Raw genomic sequence first — 18,907 nt, forward strand, 5'->3', positions numbered from 1 at the left:
ACACATTTGATTTTGAATTTTGACGGTTAGGAAAATAATATTGAACGGTTTAATTTAATTTAATTTTTTTAACAAAATATTTATTCAAAGTAGAATGAAACATTGCTACTTTCTCGGAAATGGGAAGAAAAAATCTAACTAAAATTTGGCAAACAAACACACACATTACAAATCATGGCAACATGTGCTTCCACATAGAGGAGTCTCAATGAAGAAATGTTAATTAGGTTTGGCTAATTTACAATGAAATCAAGTTCAGAACCTAATCACTTAATCAAAAATAGGTCATTACAGGAGCCAATAAAATAAAAAAAAACCTGTCTGTCTTTACCAGGGGTTTGGCTTTTATTTTTTTTCCCATTGAGTACACTTTGATTAACCTGTCTTGCCACTGAGGGTGGGTGGGGGGCAGTGGCTTGAGCCAAGAAAGAGTTTTCTTTTTTTTTTTGTTTTTTACTGCCACCAATAAAAAAAGATATGCAGCAAACAAACCTTTCTGTTATCCATAGCTCCATCTGGGATTGCTCCCAAAATAAAATACAATGGGTATAATGATATGACAGTATTCAAAATGTCAGTATTCAAAGGAATCCCTCTCCAGTATGACCAGTACCAAACATCTTATTTGTGATCCCTGTCCTGTTTACAATTCCTCCAGCACAAATTTGTGTTATTGTTAGGTTTTGTTTTAAGTTCAATATATAAGTATAAGCTTATAATAATAAGTGAGCTTTCTTTTGTACATGGGGATACAGGAATGTGTGTCTGGTCTTTCTGAATGCCATAACCATGATGTCAACAAATACACATGGTGGGATGAAGCTGAATGTGGTTATGTTAATACACCACAAGAACATGGTAACCAACACCAGGGCGTCAACCAAGACACATGCTGGCATGGATGGTTAGGATTAGGCAAAAAGGGCTCATGGTAAGGTATTATAAAAATATCACATTCAGACGGGAAGCGAACACTTGGACTGCTGCATGAAAGGTTTGTTGAAACCATCTATCACCCCTCCCACCCGCCTTACAAAACCCCTTGTGCTCCTAATATCACGCTGTTACCGGCAGTTTTTCAGCCTACACCATACAGCGGCTTATCATGCGGACACTACAGGTAACGTCCAGCCATCCAGCAGTGTATAATTACACCACAAATGGTTCTGTCTGGCCACGTTTCAGCTCAGCTGACGACGTCCAGTAGTGTTTCATACAGATTTGAAAGGTGCCTTTCGGCATCTGGATCTTCCACTAAGAGCCTTCCTCCTGCATACCTTGGTGTAGAGATCATGTATGGATGGCAGCTCCATCCCAGTGATGTGCTGAGCAGGTTTCATCACCCTCTGTTATACCTTATAACTGCTGCCATACCAGGTGGTGATGCAACCGCTCAAGACACTCTCGATGGTGCAACTGTAGAAGCTGCAGAGTATCTTAAAGTCCATGTTGAACCTCCTCAGATGAAGAAGAGCTGTCTGAAGGGTTGGTGCTTGGGTCTGTGTGGTGAGTTCAGGTCAGGTCCTCACTAAGGGGTCGATCACACTGTGGCGCATTGCACCAGGCACGAACGCTCCAAAAACGCCTCAAGAGCGCATCTAGAAAAACAGCTGGAGCGCTGCTTTGAGCCTGCTTTGAGCTGTCTTGAGCATAAAAGTTGAAAATATTTTAACTTTTCTGCATGTCAAAAAAACACCAGAAAACATGTTGCGCAGCAGCAACAGAGCACATGACAGCCGCGCTGTAACATTGGGAAACAATGATTTAGCTAGTGACACTTCTCTAGCAACGTATCTTGACCGGCCTCTAATATAAACCCAGATGAACTTAAACCTCCAGACTGTCGTCATCATGATCCCGTAGATGGAAATGGCAGTGTGAGCTGGATCTGAGCTGTAACAGGGAGCCAGTGCTGTGAGCAGAGAAGCTGTGGGAAAACTTAAGGAGGTTGAGAAACACAGACGGCAGCCAGGATTTAAAAAATACTGAGGCCGTTAATTCAAACTGTTTGAATTCTCTGAAAACTGTCTTCCCTGCTATTTATAGCCTGAATTCTGTCTCAGATTCTTCTCTGCATGGTTGTGTATTGAGAACGCTAAATAACTTTAATGTGTTGAAATCTTTCTGCCTAAAAACAGTCACACTGTAAGGTATTTCCTGTGGTCGCGCTGATCCTCCTAATGTTCCACAGGAGGAGCGTAGAGGAGGCTAACTCTAAAAATAATAACCACTTCATTATTTTTATGTGTTTGGACATTAATTAGAGCCAAGAAGGACTCCCTGCTCCATCAGCTGGAGGCTGGTGTTTAGCACTGACACTTCAGAATTCTCTTTCATTGAGAAGTGGTTGTAGTTTTAAGAGAAATAAATAGACCACAAACACATCCTTCATAAATAATGTCAAAATGTCCCTTCAAGATTTACAGTTGTGTGTTGGGAAGTGCTTCAGTTGTCCAGGCTGGCAAAGATCCATTATAACAGGTCTCTTTAGTGGGCGTGGGCTTTTCTCTCCCACATACATCCAGTAAAAATTTGATGTTTGTCCCTCATTTTGCTGCACGCTGCAACAAAATATTTTTTTTCTGTTTGTCCGTCTAAAAAAAATCCATTTCAGTGTCAGAATGTTCAGAACTTGACAACACGGCCGGATGAAACTGGTCATGTGCACCTGAAGTGTTGAAGGACAGTGTCAGGTAATAACGCTGCTAATAACCATGTAATATAAAGAGTGTGAGTTTGCTTCCAGGGCAGGTGAGTGGGGAGGTGGATGGGTCCAACAAACAACTGACTATTGTGCAGGAGTCTGAAGTTTGCTTCCTGTGTGGATGTGTGTTTTTTTTCCCTAAACTTTACTATGTGCCTCTTTTTCCTAAACCTACCCAACCTGACAGTCCCTGCTGTTGTGTGGATAGAAGGACTTTGCATCCTCATCCTACCACACGTGCATTTGTTGACATCATGGTAATGGCATCCTGGAGCATAAACACAAGGATACCTAAAATGACATAGGTTGACACGGAAGGTCCTGACAGAGCGGCACCATGTGACGAGTCTGGAGTGAGAAGGTGTTGCAGTTTATCAATGTACTCTGCTGGCACTCAGCTTCCGAAGGTCTGGCTGCTGTGAGCAGTAAACAGTGGAGCCACAGGCAGCAGCTGTGGAAAACATATCTACCACACACACACATACACACACCCACACAAAAGTCACAGCTCTACTCTCAGAGCCTCACAGTCCAATGTCTCATCAGCCTTTAAAATAGACGGAAATGGTTAATTCCTCCCTCTGCTTTTATTGTACTGGAAGCTTCATCAGCTGCAGCCTAACTCCTGCCTGTAACAGTTTAACCATCTCTGTTCACACACTGGCAAATAATCCATCCAATACATAACTGCTTCATTATTTAACTGACACTTCTGTTCTGGTGTGTCAACACTGTGCGCGGGAGGTGGACCCAAAAACGGACACAGACAGGATCAAGGTGCACAAACAAAGGGTTTTAATGAAGTTGAGGAGGTGGGAGTGAGGAATGGTGGTCAGGGAATGGGAGCTGGGGATCATCGAGGAGGTTGGTGCAGGATGTTGGCAAGGTCAGTGGAGCAGAGAGTGGTGAGGATCCGAGAATGAGGTGGAGGTGAGTGGCTGGGCACGAAAGCGATGGCTGGGCGGCGAAGCACTGGAGCTTGGAGGTGGTAGGCACTGGAAGCAGGAAGGCAAAAAACACAATGAGCATGAGAACACGAAACAACAAATACGCTGACGCTTAAATGCAATGAGGGAGGTGATTACTGACAAGACGCTGGTGAGGACGTATGCTCTGAGCTCCAGCACCCCGGAAGCCATGCCCAGCCCCTACAACACAGGACACAGAACACAAAACACCAAGGATGCACACAAAATTATTATAAAATAAATAATAAATAAATTAAATTATTTCAAAAGGCCCAACAAAACAAGACGAAAGCTTACGGGACTCTGTCTGGAGAGGGAAATCTCGCGACGAGAGCCACACCTGCTGTCCCACACGATAGTCAGGGGCTGGAGTGCGGTGGAGGTCCGTCAGTCGCCTATTCTTCTCAGCGGAGTGGCCGAATGCCGCACTGACCATCTGCCCCACACCCCCTTGACCCGGCGTCTGCCAGCGCCGGGACTGCTACTGCCTCCTCCTGCTCAGGAAACAAAGGTGGTTGGTAACCCAAACAAGCCATGAATGGCGACATACCCATGGCCGAGCAGGAGAGGGAGTTGTGGGCATATTCAATCCATGGGAGGAAGGAACTCCAGGACACCAGATGGTGGAAGAATGCATAGGGGTGTAGTTTCTGAGTAGCCGGGTCCCTCTGAGAAAGGACAGCTCCAACACCAGTATCTGAGGCGTCAGCCTCAACCACAGACTGGAGGGAAGGATTGGGGTGAAGCAACGCTAGAAATTTTGCGAAACCCAGGAAACGCTGGAGGTCCTTCTGGGAGGTGGGAATGGGCCCATCCACCACTGCTTGGATCTTGGTGGGATCTGGTCGGACTTGGCCCTTGGCGATGATGTAACTCAGGAAGCTGACTGAAGGGGAATGGAATTCACACTTTACAGGATTGAAATAAAGGTGGTCCTCCAACAGCCGGTGCAGCACCAACCTCATGTGTTGCCGATGCTCCTCCAAGGTGCGGGAAAAAATGAGAATGTCATCAAGGTATACAAACACAAAGCGACTGAGCATGTCTCGTAAGACGTCATTAATGAAGGCCTTATAAACAGTGGGAGCAGTAGTGAGACTCAATGGCATTACCAGATTTTGATACCAGATACCATTCGTCTCCCTCCTTAATGCGGACAAGATGGTAGGCGTTACGTAAGTCCAGTTTGATGAAGATCTGGGCATGACAGAGGGGCTCGAAGGAGGGGTCTATGAGAGGAAGGGGATATTTATTCTTAACCGTGATGCCGTTGAGTCCACGAAAATCACTACAGGGGCGCAAAGAAGAGTCCTTTTTGGTTACAAAAAAACCCCCCAGCACTTAAGGAGAAGGCGGAGGGGCGAATGAGACCCGCATTCAGGGAATCCTGAATGTAGAGGAAGACAGAACTTCTTAATCATGGAGCAGTCAATAAAATTATTATCCAGTCAATCCCATAGGGATGGGACTGTTACCATGCTTTATGTTAGCTGGAAGGGAGATACAAAAGGGAGAGCTAGAGGGTAAAGTAGTTTGGCTCACCAGTGCACTCTCTTGTACCGATGAGCCCGGTCTTTTGTCAGGGACAGTTAGCCATGTAGTGTCCAGCCTGACCACAGTAGATACAGAGATCATTAAGTAACCGGCGTTGGCACTCAGCGAGGGGAAGTCTGGTGTGGCCAAGCCGCACTGGCTCCTCCAGTGCAACAGGGGGCACTGGAAGCTGAGATGGAGACTGAGTGGAGTGTGGCTGCTGACTGAGTGGCTTTACCCCAAAGTAAATTAATTACGTAAGCGATCTATGATTTATCAGAGGGATAACTGGAGGGTTGCTGGTCAAACACTAGTGAACACTGGGGCAGAAACCAACCACATGAACCCAGGTCTCCTCCATAGTGTTCGGGAGGGGGAACAAAAGGCTCCCAAACTGGGTGGGGGAGGGGAGAAGGTGAGGTCTTCTCACGGAGTTGGGTTTGGTGGAATTTGCAGCATGGAGGGTGAGTTGGTCGAGCTGTGCAGTGATGATGATGTGACCACTCAAACATTGCAGGGAATCCATGACTCCACAAAGCATTTCGTTGTGACGACTGATGAGAGCTCCTTGGCTTGAAAGGGCATTTTTAATGGCGTCCGGGCCTGCTGGGACCATTTTTGGTCATATTGTTCTGTTGTGGTGTGTCAACACCATGTGCGCGAGAGGTGGACCCAAAAGCGGACACAGACAGGATCGAGATGCACAAAGAGTTTTAATGAAGTTGAGGAGGTGGGGGTGAGGAATGGTGGTCGGGGAATGGGAGCTGGGGATCTCCGAGGTGGTTGGAGCAGGATGGTGGTGAGGTCGGTGGAGCAGAGGGTGGTGAGGATCTGAGAATGGGGTGGAGGTGAGTGGCTGGGCACGAAGGCGAGGGCTGGGCGGCGAGGCACTGGAGCTCAGAGGTGGTGGGCACTGAAAGCAGGAAGGCAAAAAACACAATGAGCATGAGAACACGAAACAACGAGAAGTGCAGAAATTACAAAAGAGAATCTCATGAGAGAGGTGGTTGATCTATCACGGGAATGATCTATCGCATCCCAAAAGCCACCTTTCACATTCCCATGATCTATCACGGGAATGGAAACAATCTGACGCCGAAGTTGGGTGAGGCTGACGCTCAAATGCAGTGAGGGAGGTCATTGCTGACGAGACGCTGGTAAGGATGTATGCTCTGAGCTCCAGCATCCTGGAAGCCATGCCCAGCCCCTACAACACAAGACACAGAACACAAAACACCAAGCATGCACACAAAACAGCCGAACAAGCACTCCAAAAAAACAATAACCACCACAACTTTAACAACTTTCAGCCACATTACACTGAAAATGACATAGCCGAAAATGATTTCAAAATCAAAATTAGTTATTAACCTTTGGTCCAGAGTTATGCTGTACAAACAACATATATTGCACTTCTGTCTGTCTGCCTTGCGTTTGGTCGTGTGTGTGTGTGTGTATGAGAGAGAGAGTGTAAGTAAGTGTATTGGTCTATTCGCAGCTAATCTCGCAAACTACCAAACCAGTCAGCCCCAGTTTTTTGTGGGCACATTTATGAATTTTGCTCAAAGGACCTCTCATGGTTGCAGTCGTTCACAATTGTTGAACAACCTGTTTATTAACTATTTTATTGACTGCTGATTCCTGACTCTTGTCAACCTGGCGGTAGGGCTGTAAGTTATCCATAAATCTACTCAGATAAAAACACCAAGCTGTACCTTCTGTTGCAGGACACATTTTGGCCTTTATTGTTAAATAAATTGACATTTATAGAGAGGTGTGGTCTAATTTTGAATCAGAGCATCTGCAGAATAATTCCATACCTAAATGGTAAAGATCCACTGAGTTTGGTATTGTTGTCTCATGTTTTTTTTATACCTTTGCCATCATCTTGCCTGTAAGGGAGCCCGAAGGGGCCATTCTGCCCTTGTGCTGTGCCATGTTCCAGTTTTTCCAAGAGCCAGTTTTCTTCTGTCCCCCACATGATGTCATGTCACATTAGAAGCGTTTGCCAAATTTGATTGACTTTTGTCTGTAAGTAGGCAGTTAACTGGAAGTGTGTAAGAATTTGGGGATTTAGATGACATCTAGTGGTGAATTGCAGGTTGAAATAAGCCAAATTTCCTGGCTCTTTAAGTTTTCATTGTTCAGGAGGTTTTTATTGGGAGCTTAATTATCCACAAACCTCTCTTTCTCTCCAAAACAAACAAACCAGACAATAAAAACAGCTATAAACACTGAATAAAGCAGTTTCTCATTACAAATCAGTTAATCTCTGACATGATTTGGTATCTTGTTGACAGGCTGCTCCTCCACAACATGCTCACCGCTTTTCTCTCGTAAGATAAGACAAAGTGAGATGAATTATCTGTAGAGGGCTTTCCCTTTCCAAAACAAACAGACCCAATGATTTAAACTGATCAAAAACTGAATAAAGCAGTTTCAGCTTAAATTGCATGTATGTCTGATACACTTTGGCATGTTGCTACTGGTGGCTGGTCCATCAAATACTAATGTTAGTTACCTTTTTTCTACTGTAACTTAAGATCCAGACATTCAGGAGGTTTTCACAGGACGCTGAATTATCCATAAAGGTCACTTTCTCTCCAAAACATATCTGGTTATTTATACTGCTAGAAACACTGACTGAATGGCTTTTACATTGCAAACAATGTAACTCCAGCGCTGCTCATTTTAGTTGGACCTCTCACTACGATAGCCAACTCGAAAATGTGAAAGGCCATATCTGGAGCCAGTGTTTGGTTTGTCCCTGTTTGACTACTGTACGGCTGTGCAACATACTGATCTCCATAAACTTGGACCTGCTCCCTGTATAAATGTAAATGGCTCATTCTGAGATAAACACAATATTTTTATTTAAACTGATTATATGCTAAAGAAAACAAACCTACTATATCATATTCCATTTCTGCCAATATATCCCCCTAAATCACACTGGTCCTTTATATGTTTTTTTTTTTTTTTTTAATAAATCTGTTCAGGACAACTTTATTTAAATAGCACATTTCAAAGACAAAGTAAATTGTTGTGCTGCAGCCCTCACAGTGTTTTAGTAATAAAAAATACATTCATCCTATATGTTATCCACTGAAACCAGCTCTGCGGTGCTCTGAGTTTTGACTTCTGAATTTTCTAGTAGTTAATTAAATCACTTTTAATGTTTTCATATAATTTGAAAATTGAATCCTACTGCAATCCAACAAGGGCGGCCCGGGCGGGGGCCCTTCTGTGCATGTATGCATGTTCTCCCCATGTCTGCGTGGGTTCTCTCCGGGGTCTCAGGCTTACTCCCACGGTCCAAAGACATGCAGCTCAGGTTGATTGGTGACTCTAAATTGCCCTTAGGTGTGACTGTGAGCGTGTATGGTTGTTTGTCTATATGTGTCGGCCCTGCGATGGTCTGGCGAACTGTCCAGGGTGTACCCCGCCTTCCGCCCGATGACAGCTGGGATTGGCTCCAGCCCCCCCGCGACCATTACGAGGACAAGCGGTTACAGAAAATGACTGACTGACTGCAATCCAACAAATGAAGCCTTCCGTTTAGAGTCATCTGCAGCTCCCAGACATCTCATGCAAATAATCAAAATCTGAAGACATGTTAACCAGGTGATAGTGTTTGCACCTGCACCTTCCAGTGAGCACGATTTACACAGTTCTCTTACCCTCTCTAGTTTTGGCCATTCTAATTTGCCAGAGTTGTCAAATGTGGCTTGCTTTTGCAGTGTTTGCTTCCTGTGTCAATGTGATGTTTTTTTTTTCATGGTAGCACCATCCCAGAACGTCAACAGCATATGCAGAGGGATACCTAGAGCGTAATATGTAGATGCAGAAGTCCACTGCAAAGCAGCAAAATGTGGAGTTGGGATGAGAATGAAATGTTGCTAGTTCCTGCTTTTATTATTCCAGAGGTTTCAGCACAGGAATTAGACAGTTCCTGGCTGCAACAATCTTTCACCCTCAGTGTTTCTCCTCGGCTTCAATCTTCATGTGGGCTCGGCGGTATCTGTCTTCACCCCACCGTACACTGTATCACTGCTGACCTCAGTTTGCTGCTTCAACCTACACTGCAGTATGCAGCCTTGGCTGCTCCCTTCCAGCTTTTATGGCTTCACATCAAAGCCCCCCTCCTGCAGCCCTGCCAGAAAGAGACACATAACTCACCCAACATCAAAGTGTGGCCTAGTGTACATTTTTTATGGACAAAACCTAGAAGTAAACACCCTGAACCTTTAACAGGCTACAGAATGGGGGGACAATACGAAGAATATTGACCTGGTTTGTTGCTGTGCACTCACTCAGCTGCTTTAACCTCTCTCACTGAACCTCTGTGTTTTGTATGTAATCTTCTTCTACCTACAGCATAGGAGCAGAAGTTTTGGATTTGCAGGAATGCTCACATGAGGCCAAGGAATTTTCTGGCAATACGGTTTTATTCTCAGGCTTGACTTTGATGTGGATGGATGTATTCTCCATTCTTTCTCTTACTGAGAAAATTAGAAGCATACATGTCAGCACAAAGGTCAGCAGGGACAGCACATGATACAGTGCAGTTTCACTTTACACAACTGGCCCAATGAAACTGCTCCATCTGTCCCAAAAGAATGATTATGAAATAAATTATCCTGTTTATGGCCTTGTTTTAGCCATGAGTAGTCCCTCGTCTGCTCTCAAAGCTTCTCTTTCTAAGTAACCCTCATGCCCCCATCCCCTCCACGCGCCTCCTCCCATGAACACTGCTGCCTCTGTGGAAGTGGTCCCACTGCTGCTGCATGAAGACATGTGGGTGGGTTTCACCTCAGCACTGGTCCAGGGAAGGTTTGGCCCGTTAGCTCATAGCGGTTGAGGTCAGATGCGGGGTAGAGAGAGCTGTTCCGAGACCAGCACTCAGGGGCTCCCAGTGGTGTTGGGGAAGCACCTGCTCTCCCGGGCCCCCGATTTAACCATAACACCGTGCTTCTGTAATGGGCCAAACTTCACATTGGTTTCCATTACACAGGAAAGAAAAAGCCAGTGTTTTCTGAGCTGTGAGACTCCTGCCAACTTCCAAGAGTATTTTTGGAAAATAAAGGGTGAGGGAGCTGGTCGTCCCATCGGTTTGCATGTCACATGCTCTGCCTGAGTTGATTTTGGATGGTGGGTTGCTCTCTGGAATGGATCTTTGCCTTTTGTTTGGATGGATTTCTTACTGACAGCAACTAGAGGGCAGGAATTCAGAGAAGTGGAGAAGTGAGAATTTAGAGGAATAGTCAGCATTTTCTGCTTAATGAAGAGATAGACAGCATCTCATGTCTCTGTGTTGAGCACAGGTGCTGGTTAGTTCCAAAATTAAATCTACCACCACCTCAGAAAATGATTCTTTTACAGATCGTATCAGAAGTGATCTGATCCCAACAAAGCAAATGTGGCAATAAAGACAGCCCATTCCCATTCCTAAGCCGGAATACGATCGCATCCCAAAAGCCACCTTTCACATTCCCATGATACACTGCTGGATGGCATCAGCTTAGAATGCAGCTGGACAGAACTGACTGCAGCGTTATTATACACCATCAGAAGGCTGGATGGCAAGACAGCACCTGCCGCGGCAGCCTGACACTCGGTTGTCACCAATTTGTTTGACATAGTTTTGCTGTTACATGTGGTCCCCAATAAATCAATCTGTTCACTGTTGTACTTGAAAGCATGTGAGAAAAACAAACCTTTCCCCACAAATTCAAGGTAACACTGCATGAAATATACTAATGGTCATTTTGTGGCTCCTTTAATTCCTTTACTCGTAATGTCCTCCCGATTGCCATAGACCTTTTGTCCACTGAGGTCATTCTGACCCTACCTGGTTTGACTGTTATTTAAAGCATATTTTATAAATTGTCAATCAATTCTGTGTTACAGCTTTAGTCTTCAGTCCAACGCATTACCACACATTTTTGGCTTCGTTTTCGAATTTAGGGCCAATAGACCTTATTTACATAAGTATAAAAACATATTTTGATGGCAAAAGATTTCATTTGGGGTCAGAATGACCCCAAGGACAACATAAGGTTTAAGCAGAAAAGCGTGCCTGCTGTGGGTCGAAAACTAGTACTATCAAAATGGAGGACACTGTTGCGAAATATGGAATGCGTGAAAAAATTAAGCGGGCTTTCCATTCACTCTCATATTGCACAAATTAAAATTGCCTAATGGAAACACATCAGTTTAGTAAAAACTTAAATTTATTATTTCAGACAATCTGAAAAAGACATATTTCTCAAAATAAACAAATTTCACTTTGTTTGAAAAATGACTATTAAATCTACCTTGTACCTTGTGCCTTTAACGTGTACATGGCCTTGGATTGGAAATAATGACGGCTAGTGTTGTAGCTGCAATATTAATAAACCTATTAATGTTTTAAACATCCATTGCCACGCTTTTTGGAATGTTATCACCAGAGAAGTCATATAGCATTGTAAGAGTTTTATAATATCACTCAGTGGAAATGCATTCATCTCAATGTTGTGTTTTATCCACATTTAAAAAACAATGCTTCAGTTTTGTGTAATGGAAGCCCGCCTGCTGATGTGCAGTCCTGAATGATGCAGGACACCTGCCCTCCTGTTGTTCAGTTGTTGCGATGGAACTATTTCTTGATGAAGAGGTGGTCCATCATTTCTCCTATTCATTCACACTGAGAATATGAAGAGAAACAGAAACTGATTCTTAATGTGATTGTGCAAGGGTAAAATTGTTTTTTCGGACTAATCTGAATGAGAAGAAAAACAAATTAGAATTGTCACTTTAATGGCAATTTATTAACCTAATATACAAGAGTAACAAGAAATGGACATTGTGATCTTAGAAGGCAGCAAAAGATGCACATTTAATTTCTCTGGATATTTCACTTGTGCAACTTGAAGCCTTTACATTAATCTGACAGCAGTCAGTCCAGACATGTTGAGTTGAAAGGTATATGCTACTGATTCAAACATGAGACCCACATGTGCCATCAGATTAATGCAGAGTGGTGCATGTCTGAAAGGGGCTTTAGAGGTGATGCGTTTTTGAAATTTTTTTCTCTGTCCCCCTGTGCTTTCAGTCTTTATGCTAGGCTAGACTAACCAACTCCTGACACCAGTTTAATGCACAGACACCAAATGAGACAATTTCAATTTCACAAAATGGTGAACTATTACTTTAAAGGCAGAGAGCAAAGCGAGCCTTCAGATTATATGGAGATATCAGCAATCAAAACATTTCTAGACATCTCAATTGACCCGATGTTACGTGTTTAATCATTAACTTATTCACATTAAATCAATGGGATCTTGAATTGTTGGAAGGACTTTCTACTGAAGAGTCAGGAGTGGATTTATGTTTATTATGTAATTTATACAGACGTTGCTAGTCAATGTGGTTGAACTTTGGCTTTATATGCATTTCATGTAAAATTTGTTATCCTCAGCAGAGGAGAGCCTGGTTGGTTTCTTATTTAATTAGCTTTTATTTGACCCTCAGTCATTTGATTGAAAATGTTCTTAGGTAGCAAATGGCTCCTCTCACTCTGACCCATGTCAGTAAAGCAGCTGCTGGAGATTAGACTGACTAAGATATGCTGCAACAGGAAGGGCTGGATTTCAAAAACAGAGGGTTGACAGCTGGCTGAGAGGGAGAACAAGTCAAAAAGAGAGAGGAAAGAAAGACAGATCATGATCAAGGACTGTGAGTTACAGGATTCAGTTACAGGACTAGACAAAAATCAGTGGTAAGTTATTTTTATAATGCAGCATAGTATGTCACACATGGCACACTGTAGCACCCTCCAAGAATAGGCATGAGGCACGAGGTCTTGATTAAAATACTGGGTTTAATCCATTCAAAAACCAACCCGGGAGAACTGAAGTAAATGGAGAGGAAAAAAAAATACAGAATACAATAAATAAAATGCATGTATAAATGTTCTATAAGGCAGAATAACTTCTAGCTTGCCTTTAAGTGATTATTCACTTGCAAAACACTTTCCTCTGTACTTTAAAATTAAATACACCGACTTAGCATGTGATATTGCTCAACATACAGCATGCAAATACATCTGTAACATTAAACTCATAGTTGTTGCAAATAATTTAATAAACAAAGCTACAATCAACATACCTCGTAGGCTGCTTATCCTTTTAAGAGGGGCTAAATCTTTCTTGCCTTTTCTTCTCCTTGTATTCTTCCTTCTATGTGTTCACGTTTCTTATTTGCCTAGCTCCGCCTGTTTCCTTGTTTTTGCCATGTTTTGGCGCGGCGCTCTGATTATTTCCGCCTCTCAGATTACGACCACTAATTATAAGAAATACAATATCAGGATAAACAGCCCAAAAAAATAATAATTAAACTGATGATGAGAGGCAGTTACACACATAACATATCTCATATTATGTTGGTAGATGTACTTATGTATCCTGATCTTTTTTCCATGTACTATGTACTTTTGTTGCCTAAACCTAAGGATGTAAAAAAAGGAAGTAAACCTAATTTTGATAGATTTTGAAACACACCTCTAACATTGTATGCATTTCCGGCCCATTCTCATTCCAAACCCTTAAAATAGTGCCGCTCTGACAGTGTTTTTGGCATTTGTGCACAATGCCAAAAGGAACCTTTTGCGTGTGCATGGGGCGCACCTTGTAATCCGTCTGTACCACTAACGGGTTGTTATAAAGTCTTTTCCACTGTTCATTAGAAACAAACAGCATAATGCTATGTCCAGACAGACAACAGACTTGGCTGATGCAACAAACCTGACGGAGAGGGCCAGAAGAACACATCTTTTGCCAGAACGCGACATCAGTCCAATGACTGGAAGCAAGGGGAACTGACAGCCCATTCTCATTACAAACTCTTTAAATATATACAAGTGGCTGGGAGATTGTGCCCGCACAGAATGCCGTTGTTGTTTAAACGCTGCTCGATGGCTGGACGGCACTGGGCGCATCCACATGCAATATGGTGGCGTCACTTGAGCACATTACTGGACGAAACTGGTTGCACGTGCATGAAGCACTGAAGGACAGTGTTAGGTAATAATGCTGCTGTTAAGTGTTATATAAGGTACGCTCCTCCTTTGAAGCCAAAAAGATGAAGCAGGATTTAGGATCAACTTCAATTACATTTCTTCTAAAACCACATTTAAGAAAAAATACAATAAATCTACCTTGTACCTTGTTCCCTATAAACTAAGCAGAGAGCAGGGGGGAGATGGATGTTTTTTTTTCTATTCTAGACATGAATACACACACACACACACACACACACAAATATATGTATATATACACATACACACATGCATATATATACATACACACATACATATACACACACACATACACACACACACACACACATATATGAATGCATTTAAGAAAACTTCTGGTAATGTCTGAGAGTTCACCGTCTTTTTGAGGAAAGAGAGCGAGAAATGTGAGAAGTCCTATAGGTAGACCTGGGTGATTAATGTGCACCACGGCTGGCAGACACATTACCCACGCTCATACTGCTCACAGAGAAACACACTTTGGCACCAAAAGAAAAACACCATAGTGGTAAGAAATGATCTGGTGTGAACACAGCAGCGAGTTGAATTTCTACTCTGCCTTTGTTATTTTCCATCTGAAAATGTGTTGAAGACATTCCAGTGCTGTGGAAAATGTGTGTGCTAAGTGAACAAACAGACATTGATTCAATTCCAGAGTCATATAAGCTACAACACGATCTTAGAAGGGGCTGAAGGGGGGGTGGGGGGGGGTGGAGAGGTATGGGTGGGCCGCTGAGTACATTTCATTTCGGTCAACTTTTTGTGTACTGTTTGTTTGGGTCGCTTTTCACAGATACATATGAATGTAAATTCCCTGGTGATGAATTGGGTCGAGATCGGGTTTCATCATTTTCATACCATTTCCAAAATCTTTGAGAAACTAATATTCATTCAATTATCACAGTTCAACAATCAGTTCAATAATCTATCTTCACTCCACTAACAGGAAAATTCACTAATTATGTGTTCTTATCCTTTGATAAAGGCCAACTCACAGGTGCCATTTTTATTGATCTCTCCAAAGCTTTTGATATGGCTTAACTCCTCCTTGAAAAGCTCTGGTTAAAACAGAATGCTCTCCACTGGTTTAAACCTGTGAAACTTGAGCAAATTGGCTTGATTTCTTTCAAAAACATGTGAAGAAGGCAATGAGCAAGGGAAGAAGAAATGACCACCACCACCACCAAATTTGTTAGAAATTACAAAAAAATACCAGAGTATTAGCAAAAAAAAAAAAAAAGTTGTTTTCCCTAGCTTAAATAATTGTCTAAATCTTCTAAATTCTTTAAAGTTGTGTAACATTTCCTCACAAGCTTTTTGCCTTTTCCCCAATGTTTTTGAAAAAAAATTAACCAACTGCTCATTCAAAATTTAAATTACTTACTGGAGTAAGTGGACTGGAGGAGCTGGGGATCAAACCATCAATCTAACATTTAGCCAATGTCCCGCTCTATCTCCTGAGTCAGAGCCAACCCATAATCAGTGTGTCACAATGACATGGAGTTTTAATACATGAAGAATAAAGTACACTTACTGGAGCGACACATTTGTGGTGGACTCTTTTTGTTTGTTTATTTTGTTTTGTTTTTTGATATTCCCTTAATGATATATCTCATGCAGTACAGTTAGCAATAATGTCAAGTATGTGCAGTGTGTACTTATTGGACTAGCTTATGAAAAAAAACACATGCATTTGAACTTATCTTCTGTCTTCTTTAAAAGAATCACTAACTTCTGCCAACCAAGAGCAAATGAGGCTTTTTGCAAATAGCCGATCAGATTGCAGCATGGCGAAGGACAATCAACCAAATTTATGTAATCTGCTTTCATTTCCAAAGATTTTGGGCATGCTCATGTTGTTTTTCCAAACCTGGGGCACTATACATTGCAGGCTTGGAGATATCCCCTCATAGTGCCCTGATAAGTCAGTTATTACACCTTTTTAAAAGTATTCTATCTATCCAGTCACTGATTGTAATTGTACAATAATTATAAATGTCAGCAGCAACCACGGATGTTTCTATGTCCTGCATTAATCCAGAATTAATTCTAAGTGAGTTCCAGTAAAACCACACAGTGTTCTGCTGCCAGCAGGTGGGGCTCTGCCTCAGTGACCTGCCTCTCCGTGAGGGGCATCACCTCCCTGCTGAGAGTGTCTGATACAGTAACAATGAGCCGCTCTGCTCTGAGCTTTGATGCTGTGAAGCTCTCCCCCTCCTCTGTGACTCCCCCTCTCAACAGGCTGATGTCAGCCTCCAGCACATGAACTGTATGTTACTTGTAGTGTAGTGATGTTATTTGTGTAAGATTTCATAATAAATAAAAGAAAGGACCAGGAGGAAGATGGGGAGAAGAGCATCAAACCTGTGTGTGAAACAGTAAAGCGAGAGTCCTCCACTGTTTCATCATGTCATGATATCATCCTCCTCCTGTGGTGCTCCACAGAAGACCGGCTCCTGCCAGCAAACCCAGGAATGCTGGATTGTTTGTTATGAGCTTGTAAAAAAAACACTGAAGCATTTTCAGGAAATTCACATTTGAAAGTCAGTGGGAGGGAAAAAAACAACTCCAGACAGCCCATCACTCAGCCCCTTCACTGTTTTGACTGAAAGCTACCCATCAGTAAATCAGTGAGGACTCCCAACACGTGAGATATTTCACTCACCTCTAGGAGTTAATGACACATCCATCCTGATGCATTTATTTTTTTTCCTGTGACCATTCTGCATCAATAGGTAAACAGCAAGTTGTCCTTCTAGTATAACTTCATTGACTTCAGTATGACTTGATTGTTCACACACATATTTACACAGCAGTAGTTGCAGAGCTACCATATATGGCACTGGTCTGCCCATTGGCTATCAGAGTCTTGCTCAAGGACACTTCGACATCCAGAAGGGAGAAAGAGATCAAACCCCCAACCTTGTGATTATAGAAGGGCCCACTTTTGTGCCACAGAAGACCCTGGACTCCAAATAAGCCTGTTTGTGCACAAGCAGATGGATATAGAACAGGTGAGATTCATCAGTTATAGTGTAAAGATGTGTGTGCAAATGAAAAATACAGATTTTCTTGTTTGTATGGACAGTTCTTATGCTTATATGTAGAACTTGTTCTATGCATGCTTGATCAATGAGGCAGATCACCTCTGCTTTGCAAAGTTGGACCTGGGAACAGAAGACAGTACAGCAACTCTGATACATTCTCAAGTCAATCTAAATGGCTCAAAAAAACAAAAAACAAAACAAAAAACAACAACAACAACAGCAAAACCCATATCAAGCTCGAACCCAAAAGAACAACCCACAACATGAGATTAAAGAGCAAGTTCACAGAGCACAAGAAATGGTCAAAAGAAAAAAGAACTGTCAGAACAGACAAACTCATCCAAAAGGGGGGCAGGCAGAGGTTCATCGAGCCTTAGATCAGACCGTAGGTCAGGCAGGCGGAATCTAGAACTAGGCAGGCAGAACAAAGGCTGAGAGCTGGGCAGATGCAAACTAGCCTGTCTGGCAGCGGATGAGTGGAGATGGGTCGGTATATATATGGCTGATTAGAGAAATGGGAAGCAGGTGAGTAAGTAGGCGGGGAAGGTCAGGTCAGAAGAGGGTGACTGCAGTGCAGGAGGAAGTGGGTAGACTTAAAATGACAGGGAGAGTTAGTATATGGTACAGCAAACAGAGCAATGAATATTAGGAGCTGGCTGGAGTTGATACATTTTTTCTACCACAGCTTCGTAGAGCTAGTATCCTGTGCTCTGGCCTCAGAGCAAATTACACACCAGTTTAAAGTTTTAAATAAATTTAGATTTCTTGGTGTCACGATGGTGCCCCTTGAAGGGATGGTTCAGATTTTTGAAGCGGGGTTGTTTGGGGTACTTATCCATACAAACAGTAGATGTTAGTTGAGACGCCCCCAGTCTGGAGGAGCAGGCTCGAGTCAAGTACAGAAGCTAAGTCATCAGCTTTTGTGGAGGGGTCAGCAGCATAATATATTTTAGCCACCTGAAACAGTTCCATCTAAAAGAATTCCATAAGTGTACGCTATAATGAGAATACTTTCACTGCCTCACATTAATTTCAGACAGTGATTTGCAACAGGAACTCTTTTCTTCCTTTTATAAATAATGTTAAAAACCATGTAGACAAAATGGCTATCTATGATCTCAGTTGGACTTTGAAACATCCCCCCTGTAAGTAAAAAGGGTCTTTTTTGCTAAATAGAATAATATTTTTTGAGAACAAATCCACTGAACTTGAACAAAAACTGCTGCAAATCTAGTCCCCCCAGATGTCTAAAAATTCAAATTGCCTCCTCTATACAGAGCAAGTCCTCTCCATCTGGCCCAGACCCACTGATGTCCATATATATAATCTTTGCTGTGTAGTTATTCGATAGCAGATCTGACACATGACTGATGGGAGTTCTGTGAATGTATGAAGTTATTGGACACAGTATACAGTTTGCAATTCAACCATGAGAAGTATCACTCAATCTTTATATGTAGGATAAAATCTTCATTTGCAGTAAAGTGCGGAATTATCTTTACCTGATATAACTGACCTAATTTCCTCTTTACATCTGTCATGAGTGTGTATGGTAGACCAGCCTGCTCTCATTCTG

General features: G+C 42.6%; 1 protein-coding gene across 1 annotated transcript; it reads right to left on the reverse strand.

Annotated features, from left to right (window-relative positions):
* Positions 1-3,499: 3,499 nt before the first annotated feature.
* LOC121945346 (uncharacterized protein K02A2.6-like) lies at positions 3,500-4,715 on the reverse strand. The gene is made up of 2 exons (XM_042489475.1): positions 4,223-4,715; positions 3,500-3,699 (listed from the first exon to the last, which is right to left on the reverse strand). The coding sequence occupies exons 1-2, from the start codon at positions 4,713-4,715 to the stop codon at positions 3,500-3,502; spliced, it is 693 nt and encodes a 230-aa protein (XP_042345409.1).
* Positions 4,716-18,907: the final 14,192 nt, after the last annotated feature.

This window comes from Plectropomus leopardus, chromosome 7, assembly GCF_008729295.1.
Source record: "Plectropomus leopardus isolate mb chromosome 7, YSFRI_Pleo_2.0, whole genome shotgun sequence".
NCBI lineage: Eukaryota > Metazoa > Chordata > Actinopteri > Perciformes > Serranidae > Plectropomus > Plectropomus leopardus.